The 13,683-nt window shown below is 56.6% G+C and overlaps 1 protein-coding gene and 1 long non-coding RNA gene across 4 annotated transcripts; one reads left to right on the top strand and one right to left on the bottom strand.

The window, feature by feature from the left end:
- The first annotated feature begins 48 nt into the window (after positions 1 to 48).
- LOC128149334 (apoptosis-inducing factor 3-like) lies at positions 49 to 8,484 on the top strand. 3 transcript variants are annotated; one of them, XM_052804420.1, is made up of 19 exons: positions 49 to 807; positions 1,584 to 1,653; positions 1,850 to 1,959; positions 2,047 to 2,156; positions 2,626 to 2,670; positions 2,752 to 2,833; positions 2,969 to 3,081; positions 3,494 to 3,580; positions 4,058 to 4,149; positions 4,378 to 4,508; positions 5,078 to 5,193; positions 5,648 to 5,719; positions 6,064 to 6,127; positions 6,592 to 6,668; positions 6,750 to 6,867; positions 7,014 to 7,112; positions 7,567 to 7,642; positions 8,111 to 8,215; positions 8,342 to 8,484. In XM_052804420.1, exons 2-19 carry the CDS (start codon positions 1,592 to 1,594, stop codon positions 8,391 to 8,393), a joined length of 1,611 nt encoding a protein of 536 aa, XP_052660380.1. In that variant the 5' UTR covers positions 49 to 807; positions 1,584 to 1,591; the 3' UTR covers positions 8,394 to 8,484. The 3 variants fall into 3 exon arrangements, 2 of the variants coding, with proteins under 2 accessions (XP_052660380.1, XP_052660381.1); XR_008237612.1 differs by lacking the exon at positions 7,567 to 7,642; XM_052804421.1 differs by lacking the exons at positions 7,567 to 7,642; positions 8,342 to 8,484 and having other exon boundaries at positions 7,643 to 8,215.
- Positions 8,485 to 11,018: 2,534 nt separating this feature from the next.
- On the bottom strand, positions 11,019 to 13,421 carry LOC128149279 (uncharacterized). The gene is made up of 2 exons (XR_008237595.1): positions 13,326 to 13,421; positions 11,019 to 11,416 (listed from the first exon to the last, which is right to left on the bottom strand). It is a non-coding gene; the product is annotated as an uncharacterized LOC128149279 (long non-coding RNA).
- Positions 13,422 to 13,683: the final 262 nt, after the last annotated feature.

Genomic DNA, 13,683 nt, shown 5'->3' with positions numbered 1-13,683 from the left:
TTCAAGGTTGTGAAATATATTGACTGTGAAACAGAGACAAGAACTGGAGTAGACGCAAACAGCGTAGGCGTTACTCCCAGTTTTTTGCAGCTCCCACTCTGTTCCAAAAATAGTACAGCAAGGAGCACGCTGCTTGGTGACATCCGTCAGGGACCAAATGACGATGAGACCATGTGCCTGGACATCAGCAGAATGAACCAGAAGCAGAGCTGGGATGTAATGCACGTGCAGAGGTGCTGACCGCTTCGTGTTCCTTAAAATCAATGGAGAGAGATCTTAGCAAAAGATGAAATTAAATAGTTTTAAATGTTATTGAAATATATAAAAAATAGTAATATCATTCCAGAGCGCTGCAAAAATACGTTGCACTGAGCTAGAGCGCTTTCCATCAAGAAAAGGGGCAATGGGAAGCCACAGCAGAATGTCACTGCATCCACTCAAGTTTCTGTTCACACTGCATGCAATGCACCTGGTCTTTAGACCACACCTGTGCCATAATTCCTAAGTGCTCTTAATTCTTTTGCAATTCTAAACCTGAGCAAAATACACTTAATTAGGCACAGACCGGTTGGAGAAATCAGATAAGACTTGCTGGCAGGCAGCCGCTTCCAGGAGATGCATCTGCTGAAGGACGGAGACGTTGTGCAAGTCGGGGAGAGCATCACCCAGCCGTGGGCTGGCGGCAGGGAGAGCACTTGCAGTGAGACGCGAGGGTGTCACCTCTGCGGAGAAGAAACTCGCAGACGGCAGCGGTGGTGGCTTTCTGACTCCGGGGACGGGTGCCTGAGCCCCCCACGGTGGGATTGGGTGAGTACCTGCTGATGTTTCTCCTAAGGGACCCGGGAGCGGGGCAGCGGCGTGGTGGGGATTTGCAGGAGCAAGTCACCACCCAGCATGGAAACCTGCCTCGAACGACGTTCCTCTGCTCCATTTCTTGCTTTCTTCCTCCAAAAGAGAGGGAGATTTCTAATCAGCCTCTCAGCTGATTGCTAAGTCAGGGACAGCGCTAACGACCAAGATTTTTGGCTCTTTTCTAGCCCAGGAGGCATTTTGGGCAGGGATTAGTGCTTTCGTGGCAATTACCATGAATAACATCTCTGCACAAATGTTGGAGAGAGTTCGGAGAGGCTGAAGCAGCTCTTCAGACCCTGATTTGGGGTGGCCATGGGATATGGCAGCAGCACCTTGCCATGAATAATTGTATTTATTTACAATGGTCATTAGTTGTATTTGCTCACTCACCCTGCGCTGCAGTTGAGTTTAATGGGACACAGGGCTGAAAACAAAAAGCGGGTTAAGTTGGAGGAGAAGAGGACAGAGGAACAGGCTTTAGGTTTGGACACAAAAAAGGGGGGAAATGTGTGTTTTCTGACTGAGTTTTTTTTCCTGCTGTACCGGGAGTTTGGGACCCCTTGATGCTGACCTGCTCCCAGGTGGGGCGGCGGTGGCCCTGCATTTTGGGGTGGGATTTTGCAGTGATGGCACAAGGGTGCACGGGGAGGATTGTCTGCCAAGGTGCGAAAGACAATGCCTACAGGCGACAGCACCCATGGCAGCCGACCCTTCCCTCTGCTTGCCCGCAGCCACCGGCATGGACGGCGACGACACCATCACCACCGAGGTCTGCAAAGAGGCAGATGTTGGGGATGGAGAGTGAGTACCCGGTCCCGGCCTGCTGCCGTGAGGCCTGCAGGCAGCAGGGGTGGCACCGCCATGGCAACAGCCGCCATGTTGGTGGCCGCCATGTTGGCGGCCGCCATGTTGGCAGCCACCATGTTGTTGGCTGAGGGAGCAGTGAGGGGCTGAGCCTCGGCTCCCCAGGGTGCCCACCTCTCCACCTCTCCCGCAGGCTTTGGGACGTGATGGTGGCTGGCTACCCGGTGCTGCTGGTGAGGAACAAGAAGGAGTTCAGAGCCCTGGGCAGCAAGTGCCCCCACCACGGTGCCCCGCTCAGCAAAGGTAACCCTGGCTCTGGGCAAGGGGGAGAAGCCATATCAGGGAGGTCAGGTCTCACCACCCAGTTGTGGGGGGGCTTTTCTATTGCAGGAGTCTTGAAAAGGGAGAGGCTGCGCTGTCCCTGGCATGGCGCCTGCTTTAACATCAAAACTGGAGACATTGAAGAATACCCTTCTCTGGACTGTCTTCCCTGCTTTAAGGTGACTTCTTGTCTCTTCCTCCTCCCAGCTTGGGCCATGTCCTCCATACCACTCGCATTCATTCACTCTCACAAGCTCCGTGTCCCTGACACCAACTGAAAGCACCCTGCCCTGGCCACAGCTCTGTGGTCCAGGTCACGCAGAGCTACAACACATGGGATGGTTTCTTGGGATCATGTAACTCCCCATCCTAAAACTCCATTCAATCAAAGGTGATGCCATACATCCTGGTATCCCTCATAGCCAGCACAGCTCTTTTGGAAAGAAAAAAGGATTTACACCTCTTCCTGAGTGCTCTTAGGGTGAGGAGAAAAGCTCATGAGCTCCTCAGCATCATTTGACATCCAAGATCCCTACAAGTCACTCTTGGTGTATCTGAGACAGATGGCCCACTGGACCAGAACCTCCCAGGAAAGCTCCTACCACAACCTCATGAATGCAGCACTTAAATGTACTCTCACCTCTTCAGGTAACAGTGGAAGATGGAAAGGTGTTTGTTACAGCAAAAAAGAAGGTACTGACCTTACCTGCTGTGACTAAGCACAAGCAGCACCTTGGGCTACGTATGATTTCGGCATTTCTCGTTTTCTTCTAGGATCTTGAAAGCAGCCTGAGGGTGAAGGACACAAGCAAGCGATGCCTTCTCAACCGGGAGACGATGCTGCTTCTGGGGGGAGGTCAGTGAAGTGGTCTGTGCTGTGCCCTTCCCAACATATGCTGTGAGCTGTCACTCTCTTCTCCAGGGAGGACTTGCCTTCTTCCTCCTACTCCATAGTGACGTGTAAGAGGGCTGAGATGAGCATCTCTTGTAGGTGTGGCTGCCCTGGTGTGTGCAGAGACACTTCGCCAAGAGGGCTTTACTGGCAGGATCATCATGGTCACCGAAGAGAAACATGTTCCATATGACAAGTCCAAACTGACCAAGGTTCGTATGTGAGAAGGGCAGGACTGTGCCTGGGTACCACGTGTGTATTAGGGACATGGCCCACATTCAGGACCAGACTGAGCAATTGAGTGAGATGTTCTGGCAAAGCAGGAGTGCTGATAGGGTATAATTTCCAGCTAACATCTCACTTCTTCCTCCCAGAAAGTCTTTGATCAGAGTCCACCATAAGCTAATGGTTTTATCTCCTTTCACTGAGTTCTTCCAACTAGAGTTTGAGTTGATGGGTCTTTCTGAGGGGGTACAAGAAGATGATGGAGATGGGGCAGTGTGGGGACCTGTGATTTACTAATGCAAAATTTACCTCTTATGCAAATTTACTTCCCGGCAAACACTGCAAGAGTATTGCTGTCTGTAAGAAGTGCTTTATTTCATATTTCTGTTTTGTTTCCAGGAAATGAACTTGAAAGCTGAGGACATCTACCTGAGGAAACCTGAATTCCTTGATGCTCACGGCATAGAGTTCTGGATGGAAAAAGAGGTACGAAAGCAGCTGAGCTCAGTCCTCAATGGGTGGTCCTGTTCCTGCCATGGGGAGGGGATGCCCACACCTGCAGGCACAGCGCTACATTTATAGAAATTAAGGCTCTGCCTAAGTACACACATTATCCTCTAGGACAGCATTCCAAGGCCAGTGCTAGGGATGGTGTGCATGCCTTGGATGTAAAACTGATCTGGGCTCCCCATGGACAGATGTGCCCATCACATGCGAAGAGGGTGACCCTTGAAACTAGCCTTCTGCACACCCTTTAGAGGAACCTAGATTTCGTGCTGTCATACTTAGTGCTCCTAAAGCCTAAGACCTGTAGGAGGTGAGAGAGAGGACCCCAGCATTCCTCATCTCACATGAGTGTCCAGGAATAGGGCACACAGTTGCAGGCAAGCAGAACGGATTGATGCGGCAGGACACCAGTGGACCAGAGGTACCTGTCTGATCTTTGCCTCCTTTCTCCTGCAGGCAGTGTCGGTGGATTTCCAGAAGCAGAAGGTCTGCTTCATGGATGGGTCCTCTCAGAAGTACAATCGGCTGCTCATTGCAACAGGCAGCCAGTGAGTGCACAAAGCATTTACCACACACAAAATTTTAGACAGGACAAGATGGGTCAACATTGGGGTGTGGAGGTCTTCTAGAGGTGTGTGAGAGGGAGGTGGTAGGACATGAGCTGAAAGGACAGGATGGGATGACACAGCCAAGAGATTGCATGGGTTTGTGCTTCCCTCTCATTCTTTCTGTTTCATTTCTCATCATGAGACATATCTGGATTCTCTCTCTTTCAGCTCCAGCTTCCTCAAAGTCCCAGGTGCAGACCTGCAGAATGTGTGCATTCTCCAAACCCCTGAAGACTCTAGCAAGATCTTAGAGCTGGCAACTGGGAAGAATCTGGTGATCGTAGGAGCTTCATTCATAGGTACCAGGCTGGAGTGGGTATCAAGTCATCAGTGATAGCCTTGAAACCCACTTCTGCTGCGTCTGCAGATTAACTAGAGGCCCTAGGGGAAGGGATGTTCATTCACTACCTGGCTGGGTTCCTTCCCAGAGCCCTGTAGCTGGTGGGGATATGTGTTACACAGCACGCACTCACTCTCTGCTCTGATAGCCAGAAATTTTGAGAGCTATGAACAGTTTCTGGACATGGACAGAGGGAAATGTGCCTTATGAAAAGGTCACCGTCCTTCAGAGGAGCTGGATTCCCCAGAAGCATTGGGAAAGTGAGGGGGTAAAGGCAGAGAAAGGGAGTTATTTTGTACACAACCAGGAGCTGTTCTTTGCATTTCCTAATATCGAGGTCCGTAGTGCATGAGAGCAAAGAATGGGGGGAGCTAAATACCTCAGCCCAGAAATGCATAGAAGAGCAGTTAAGTACTGGCAATACATCAGATTTGTTCTCCCCTCCTGGAAGGGGAAAAGATTTCCAAGGAGCAGGGTGCAGGTTCATGCTTGCAGCAGGCTTACCTTGGACATGCCTTTCCCCTGCAGGAATGGAGATAGCTGCCTTCCTCTCAGACAAGGCTGGTGCCATCTCAGTGGTGGAAAAAAAGGAGTTCCCTCTCCAGAATGCACTGGGTCCGCAGGTTGGAGGTGTCGCCATGAAGGTTAGGAGAACCTGGTGCTAATTTCTAGGATGGAGAACGCATGCTAGCCAAGCAGCCCTGTGACCTGCAACAGCCCAGGAAATCCAGCCCCCACGCTGAGTCATAACCCTGCGTGCCCAGCCACCTTTCTCACACACAGTTCACTGAAGGAGCTCTGCACACATAGCTGGTCCCAACCTCCGTCACACACGCGTCACACTTCCCAGCTCAGCTTCGTCTCCAAGGCCTGCTGCTTCATCCTAGACCCACCTGACACATCAGTCCTGACCAGGACAGCAGAGCGAAGCCCTTCCAGGCACCCTGCACCAGCCAGGGACACAAATGAAACCTCTCTGCAGCCTGAAGCAGCAGCTAAGCTGCCTGCCTGGGTTTTGGCTGGGTATGGCTGTTTTTACAGCAGTACAGCCTGGAATTTCCTAGTGAATACTCAAACCAGCTTCCTCTTCCTTTTCAGATGCTGCAAAATAGGGGGGTGAAGTTTTACATGAAAACAGAACTCTGTGAGCTGAAAGGAAAGGATGGAAAGGTCAGTCATGCCATTGTGATCCCTGAACTGCTAATTTTAGGGGGAAAAAACCCAAACTGAGGTATAACACAGTGCCTACATCTAGGCTTTCCTCTCCCACATCTAGACCCTCACATTTATTTTCATTGAGCACAACTCTGGGCTCAGATGGCACCAATATGTGTTCATATCCCAGGGACAACAGTGTGATTTTTCTCTTACATTCCTGGCAACAAGCGTTAGTTGAACAAGGTGATCTGAACCTGGGGAAGAAAAAAGACAGCAAAGAATGAGGCAGCAGGGAGGCTGCAGGAATTAGGACAGAGTTTTTAACTCTCTGTTAATGATTCCTGCTTGCTTCCTAGGTCGCAGAGGCTGTTCTTGCCAGTGGAGAGAAACTACCTGCAGATGTGGTCGTGGTGGGAATAGGTAAGAGACCCTAGTTGGGAGAGGGAGGCAGCTTTGCGAATGGGGAAAACAGCCAGCAAGCCCAGAACATCACAGTTCATTCCCAGGACACAGTTCCCTGCAGTCTCTTTCCCGCTCTGTTATCATCCAGCCTGTCCTCTTGGCCCCAAACACCTGGAGAAAGGCAGCAGCCCATGAGCAAACACTTGGCAGGAGGAAAGGAGCTACTTACGCTCTCAGTATAACTTCGGCACACTTGCTGAGCTCCGTAGGTCACTGCTGCATTCTCAGAGCACGCCTTGTTCTGGGCCCTGGTTTTATTGCCCCTGGATTAGCTCAGAACCAGCCCAAGCACTTGTCACTGCCACGAGCTGCTCTGCTCCAAGCAGGCTGAACAGGCACCATGGGCATGTGCTTGCTGTAGGGCCGAGGCCAAGTTTCCTCCCTGCCTTTGCAGAGCTTTGTCCTTGCTCCTCTCCCTGCAGGGGTGTTCCCCAACTCAGCATTTCTGAAGGGCACCTCCATCGCCAGAGATGACAGCGGTGCCATCCTGGTGGATCTGGTAAGTGCCAACTGAGTATCCCTGGTCCACACCCAATCCCTTCCCTCTCTTCATTGCACTAATTGCTTTTTGTCCCATTAGCGCATGCAAACCAACATCCCAAATGTTTTCGCTGCGGGAGATGTGGTCTCCTTTCCTGTAGCGCTGCTCAACGGGGACCGGTCCAGCATCCATCACCAACAGGTGGCTGAGGCCCATGGTGAGACAGTGCAGCTGCCTCGCATTCCAGCTTCCCTCGGAGATGGGCATGGAGGGAATGGGGCAGAAGGGACACCAGGATAACAAGAGGCAGGGGGCACTTGGAGGACCTACAAGAAAAATATTTCCTCTGCTGGTTCATCACAGGTCACACTGCTGCCTTAAACATGCTGAAAAAAGACAAGGATTTGCACACTGTTCCCTTCTTCTGGACCACAATGGTTGGGAAAACCATCCGCTATGCAGGTAGGAGGGGGCAGAGAGATGGGAACAGTTGAACTGCTTTCTAGCCCATTTGCTCATCCACCAGCTGGGTGGATGTAACAAGACAGCAGTTGTAGAGTTTACCTGAAGCAGCTCAGGTTTTGGACTGGCTGCCATGGCAAATTTGTGAACCCTGTTTCTGAGCTCTGGGCCTGAAGGTTACCCAGAGCTCTCGTTCTTTGACGATCTCTCGTGGCTTAGAAGTCACGAAGGAGGAAGAATTTCCCTCTCCAAGCCAAGGAGAAGCTTGGGATCATGATGCAGCCTTGCACCTCTGGGTCAGTTCTACTTGTCCAGGGCCTTCATGCCAGCTCCCCAGCCCTGTGGCAGCTAGTCACTGTCCCCTCTGCTCCTACCTGTGATGGCACTGAGGTGGGATGGGTGGCAGCTGCTGTACCAGGGCTCCCCGAGCAGGCTGCGACGCTCTCTCTCGCAGGCTGCGGGAAGGGATACACGGACACTGTTGTGAAGGGCAGCCTGGAACAACAGAAGTTCCTGATCTTTTACATCAGGTGAGTGAATCCGTGGCCAGTCTGTGCCCCGACGTGGCAGCACCCTGGGAACAGGGCACGGTCTCCTCTCCCTTATGGCCTGCAGAGCTCCCGCAGAGGCTCCACATCACCTCCCATGGCTGCGCACCACAGGCAACTGCTGGCCGTTGAACCAGCAGTGAGATGGTTTCAGAGAAAACCAAAGCAGGGCAGGGAAGGAGAAGAGGATGAGCTTCCATGAAGACACCAGCTGGGCAGAGAGCCTGGGACACGTCTCCTCTCCCTCTGCCCCACTGCTCCCAGGCTCGGTGCCCAGCTCCCAGCAGCGTCAGGCGATCTGCCACAAGTTCCCGTGCACCCTGCAGTACCAGCCACCCTGCCCCGAGCCCTCCAAAATACAGCTGGCCTCCAGCCAGGGTGCCACAGGGATGCTACCGTGCTGAGTTATGTACACTGAAGAGATCTACATTCTTCCGCTTTCCCTTTCAGGGATGGCTCCGTGACTGCAGCTGCCAGCCTGAACTGTGACCCCATGGTGTCTCTGATTGCAGAAGTTTTATACTCAGGGAAACAAATCTCTAAAGAAGAAGCAGAGTAAGTGACAACCTGACTGAGCTGGTGGGCAACTCTGTGCTGCATTCCCCATGCCAGCAGAGTCCACTAAGAGATCTAAAGTCAAGATGAGTTACTGCAAATCCCCAAAGTACCTCTCATTTGCAGGGCCTGGGACATCTGCAACATGCCCTCGCTGGCAGAAACCCAAGCTCAGTAGGTGCCCTGCTGTGAGGGGCACAGAGTCAACCAAGTGTTAACAGCTCCACATCTTCCCATCCTGGCACAAGAGAAATAAAATCATGAGCAAAGCTGAACCCAGCGCCTGCATTTTGTGCTTGCAGACAGCCCTTGGCTGCTCGCTTGCATGCTGGGGCAAAGCGAAGCAGCGCTTTTCCCTCTCTTCTGCATGGGGATCTGCTGGGCTGGGTACAAGGAGGATGCCCATGGGCTGGACGGAGCTCAGCTGAGGGTCTGAGCAGGCAGAAGCAGCCAGACATTCACAGAGCCACTAACCCCTCCTGCTTTTCTCACTGGCTGTTGGCAGGGAGCTTTCATCCAGCACACCGGTCACGCTGACCTTCTACTTTGCAAAAGCACATTTTCCCAGCAAGGGGAGCTGTGACCGAGGCAAGCTCCTCTCCCAGCTGGGAACTAGATATAGTCTGTGTGCAGGAACTCGCATGAAATACCCTACCCCTAAGGACAGAGGGCTGCCATCTGACCTCTGAGCGAGCAGCACCTGCTGGCATTGCTACAGCTGTCTTGAATATTGCATTAGCTGCTGCAGCGAGCACTTCCCACCCCCTGACAGCAGCCAGCCTCCAGCAGAGAAATCCCAGCCCCGGTCAGCATCCCCTCTCCTGCCATGTCCCTCCATGCTGGCTGCTTCGAGGAGGTGGCTAGATGCTGCAGGAACCACAGCCTCGATGCTAGGGGAAAGAGTTACTAGATTTTTGCAAGGCAACAGCGAGCAAAGCTCTGCTTTGTACAGGAAACACTGCACTTACTCACCGGTCACATGGGGCTTTGCAGGAGGAAGGGTAAGCCCCAAGAGCCGGGCAAGTTCCCGCAGGGACGCTTACTTTATCAGCCTAAACCCCTTCTGCTTTTACATTAAATGCAGGCTAGACAGAGCCCGAGCCTGTTTGCTCAGCAGGTGAGATACTGCAATGCTGGTTTTGTGTTAAAAGCACAAACTTGCACTCTGGCACCTTCTCACATATGAATTTGACCCGAAATATGGCATTTTACATTTCCTCACCCCAAGGGCTTGGTGCTGCTGCTCAGGGCAACTCTCTGCCCTGAAATAGCCACATCTTACTGGGGAAAAGAACTGGTTTCCAGCAGAGCAGGTCAGTCCTTCGCAACGACAGGAGGAAGCAGCAAATCTAAGCGTTACCCCTTACACCGAGGCACACAAGGGCAGAGATGCTGGTGGCCGGAGCACGCAGCTCCCCCCCATATCAAGATTCAACAGCACTGTGCTGTGTGGGAAGGGGAGCACTGCCCAGGAGCTGCTCCTCCTTGCCCTCGGGCATCCTGCACACACGCACCCCCGCAACTTTTTGCCCCCTCGGTGCACTCCAGGACTTGTTGAGCAGTGAGCAGGTGCCAGCTATTTTGTATGGACTTGCAGCAGGGCAGCTGCGGTGGAAGAGGCTGGCTCTGCCTCAAGCTGGAGGTGTTCATCCATGGTCCTTTCTGCTCAGAGAGCGATCTGAGGGGGTTCAGCAGCCCCACTCTCTCCAGGTGACCACCACCCCAAAGAAACTCAGCTTCTTGTAGCCATCAGCAAGCACACACCAAGCAGAGCAGCTTTATATAAGAAGGACAGACCCCAGGACAACAGATCTGCTCCACTTCCACCACTTAATGCCACTTTCTGCACATCGCTGGGTGCCAAAATTTGGTACTAGCCCTGCCTTGGGTGGCTGGAGCCGGGACAGGCAGATTTAGTTGAGACTGTGCAGACTTATTTCAGCACAGGGCCCTTCTTCCCTGCCTGTCCTCGGAGCTGGGACGAACCATGCTCTTCCTGGCAGGCCCTGAGCAGCAGCGTTCAGACACTCCTCTGCTTCCCAGCCACCAAGGCAGACTGGGAGGCGGTGGTCCCGGCATTCCCGTGGGAGAGGCATCTCCAGGAGCCCTGGCTGGGTCCAAATGGAGACATTTCACACCACACTGAGCTGTAGGAGGGCTGGATATACAGCTCCCCTCTCGCCCAGTGCAAAGCAGGGGGGTCTCCATCCTTGGAGAGCAGCTTGTAAGTCCCCTTTGGGGCAGTCTTCTGCTTCTGTGCACCAGCAATGCAGAGCCTGGACCATGGAGGAGCCCAGCAAGGATCACCTGGGTCCCTCTCAGCGCTGCCAGCTCCAAATACCTGGAATCCCGGCTCTGCCCCAGGGCTGGCCGCAGACGGGGCTGCCCAGCCTTGCAGGACAGTGGTTCCAGGAACAGACGTCTGGGGCCACGCGTGACTCGGCCCTGAGTCACCCACTCCCTGTGGCCCGGCCCCAACCCGCACCAGGGCGGTGTGGGTGTGGAGCCAGCCCTCTCCTCTGGGCTGCCTGGCATGTTGCAGGACTAATCCTGCTCCTGAGCTCAGCAGCAGGTCAGTCCAGCAAGCTACGCCCAGCATCAGGTCACCTCTTTTGCTTGGGACAAACCAAGGGGACCTGAACAACCAACCCTCCACCCACGGACTCCAACGTGGCATCAGACAGGGACTGAATTCGGGCGCTATGGCCCCACTCGCAACACCCCGCAGGGTCCACAGCCCCCACTGCCCTCCTGCCAGGCAGGTCTGGGCACCCCACAGGCAACAAACTTCCTAGAACTGAACTATTGAGCAAAACAGAAAGTTTAATGCCTCTTTTGGTCTTCTCTAGTCATCTCTCAGCTCAGTGCCACCCCACCAGTGTGGGGGACTCCACTTGACAGCCCCGCTGGCAGGGCTGCCCGGCAATCCCCCAGCCAAGGCTCCGTCTGGAGGCTGCGAGGAGACTTCTTCATCCTGGTCAGGCTCATCCTCAGCCCTCAAATCCACAGGACGCTGCGGACCGGCTCATCCCAGTCGCTCAGGGCACAGGTTCGGCTGACAGCCAGGGTCCCGGTGACGAGACGAGAGTGGCTACATTCAACAGTTCTTCAACTGGCAGCTTTAGCTACTAGAGAAGGACATAAAGCTTGCCACTGAAGAACTGGTGCTGGTTAGCCAGGAGCGAGGCAGTGGCGCAGCACCTGGGAAGGGAACATACGGATCAGAGCCAGGATTCAACCGCGCCGAGCTGAGACGTCACCCACAGCAGCCACCCCAGGCGGCAGAGCTGCTCCTCTCCTCCACCCCAGCACCAAGTCCTGATCCACCACCTTGTCCTTCCCACCAGGAAGCTCCTCAGGGCTGAGATCCTGCAGGATCCCCCCCTCTGTCCCAGGGGATCCAGAGGCAGCTCCGACCTCAACTCTTCCCATCCCTCACCCAAAGCAGGCGGTGCATCAGCTCCGGCACCTGCAGCCGGCCTTAAAACACGAGTGATGGGCAGGGAAATCAAGGCCATTTCTGCCGGAAAATAACAGATAAGGCAACCTGCTCCAGTAGGGACCGGTGGCCACGGCAGGGAGGCTACCGCAGGTAGGGGTTAAGGCATTCCCCGGCTGCTCACCTCGGGCATCTGCGCTGGCAGGGTCCCACCTGGCCGGGGGCCAGCCACCGCCTGCCGGGGAAGACACTTTGGCAGGCGGCTGCTGCCAAGCCACCGCCAGGGAATTTTGGGGAGCGCAGCCTTTTTCCGTGTCATTTTGTCAGAGAACAAGGACACCAACCCCGGGGCCGGTGTAGGACCCCGCTGCTTGCCCCTCCGCCTGGGAAAAACCCCCTTTCCCACACCGCCCAGCGTTTCAGCTGTGTGGATTGAGTTCTGGGAAACCCCCAGGCCTCCAGCCCTGCTGGGGGGGACGACAGACAGCCCCGGTGTGGGGACAGACAGCCTCAAGAACCCCCCCCGCCCCGGTCAGCCACCGCAGTGGCTGCCCCACATCATCCTCCCGCCAGCATCACCCCAAAGGCACTCGGGATCCCGGCTGGCCCCAGGCCTTGGCAGGCGGCGGGGCAAGGCCAGAGTCCCGGTGGGTGTCACGGCGGGGGGCTGCGGGGAGGCTCACGGTGCGGGGCCGGTGGCGGCGGCTGGGACGCAGCGGCGGTGGCGGCGGGGCCTGGCGGGGATGCCGAGCATTCCTGGCGTGCCGGGTACATCTGGTCCGGATTCCAGCGAGCGGGTCCCGGCCCTGCTCCACCCCCGCCGGCCCGTGAATCAGCACCCGCCGCTGAGCCACCGGCCCCGCCAGCACCGGGGCCCTGCCGGCACCGGGGGCTGACGGGGGGGCGAACCTGCCGGTAACAGGGCTCTCCCCCCATCCCTTCTCGGCACCGACAGATCCCACCGGCACCAGGAAGGGCCCCGGTGGGAGGTCGCCCCGCTAATAAAAACCCGCTGTGCTCTTAGCTAGTGCCCCCCTCCCGGTTTAACCGGGTCACCCCCCCGCCCCCCGCAACGTCTCCCCTCTCGGTAAAACCGATTCCCCCTCCCCCACTAACGGAGACATCTCCCCCTGCGCCGCTTCACGGGAAAGCCGGTCCCTTCACTCCCCGTCCGCCCCACGGGACACCCCGCCGACCTCCCGCCCCCTCCGCTACCCGGGATGCTCCGGTCCGTGCCCACGGCGGGTAGCGGCCTCGGGTCAAAGTCTGGCCAGCCCGGTCCCGGAGTGAAGGTCACCCCCGGGGCGGCCACCGCCCGTCGCGGGGCGGCCCCGCCCGCGGCCCCGCCCGCCCCACCAGGACCCCCCGGAGCGGGGACCGCACCCCGGTCCCAACCCCCACCCCCCCACCCCGCCCCGCCGCCACCGGGGACGAGGCCGCCCGGCCCAGACGTCGCCCGCAGATCCCCAGGAGGGTCGCATCGAGCCGAGCCGCCGCCCCCACCCTACCCCACCCCCGCCCTGCCCCGGGGAAAGGTGACCTTCCCCGGCGGGACTACGGGGCGCGGACGGGGCTGCCGGGCCCCTCGACCCCCGGCACACCGGCGACCCCACGCGGGGCTCGGCTGCCTTTAACCCTCGCTCCAGCACAGCACGGCCCCGCCGGACCCACCTGCCCGGCGCGGCCCGGCCCGGGGCCACCGCCCCGCTGCGGCCCGGCCCGGCCCGGCCCGACCCAGTGCCGCCGCCGCCGCCGCCGCCTCCCCCCGCCGCCTCGCGCACCGGCTCCCGTCTCGGATCAGCTGGCGGAGTCATGACGCAGCCACCCACCGGCCCCACCCCTGACCAATCGCCTCCCGGCACGGCCGGCGCTCGCCCCGCCCCCGCCCCCGCCGCGATTGCTACTCGCTTCCGCCAATAGCGACCCAGGACGGCACGCCGTTTAGCCAATGGGAAGGCAAAGCCGACGTTCTGCCCCGCCCACCCCGATGGGGGAGCGGTGGGCTCTCCCCCGGACAACCGGCGGTTGC

The sequence above is a fragment of the Harpia harpyja genome, chromosome 12, assembly GCF_026419915.1.
Source record: "Harpia harpyja isolate bHarHar1 chromosome 12, bHarHar1 primary haplotype, whole genome shotgun sequence".
Lineage (NCBI taxonomy): Eukaryota > Metazoa > Chordata > Aves > Accipitriformes > Accipitridae > Harpia > Harpia harpyja.
Note: the sequence above shows the minus strand (reverse complement) of the source record. Positions and strands in the feature narration are given on the sequence as shown.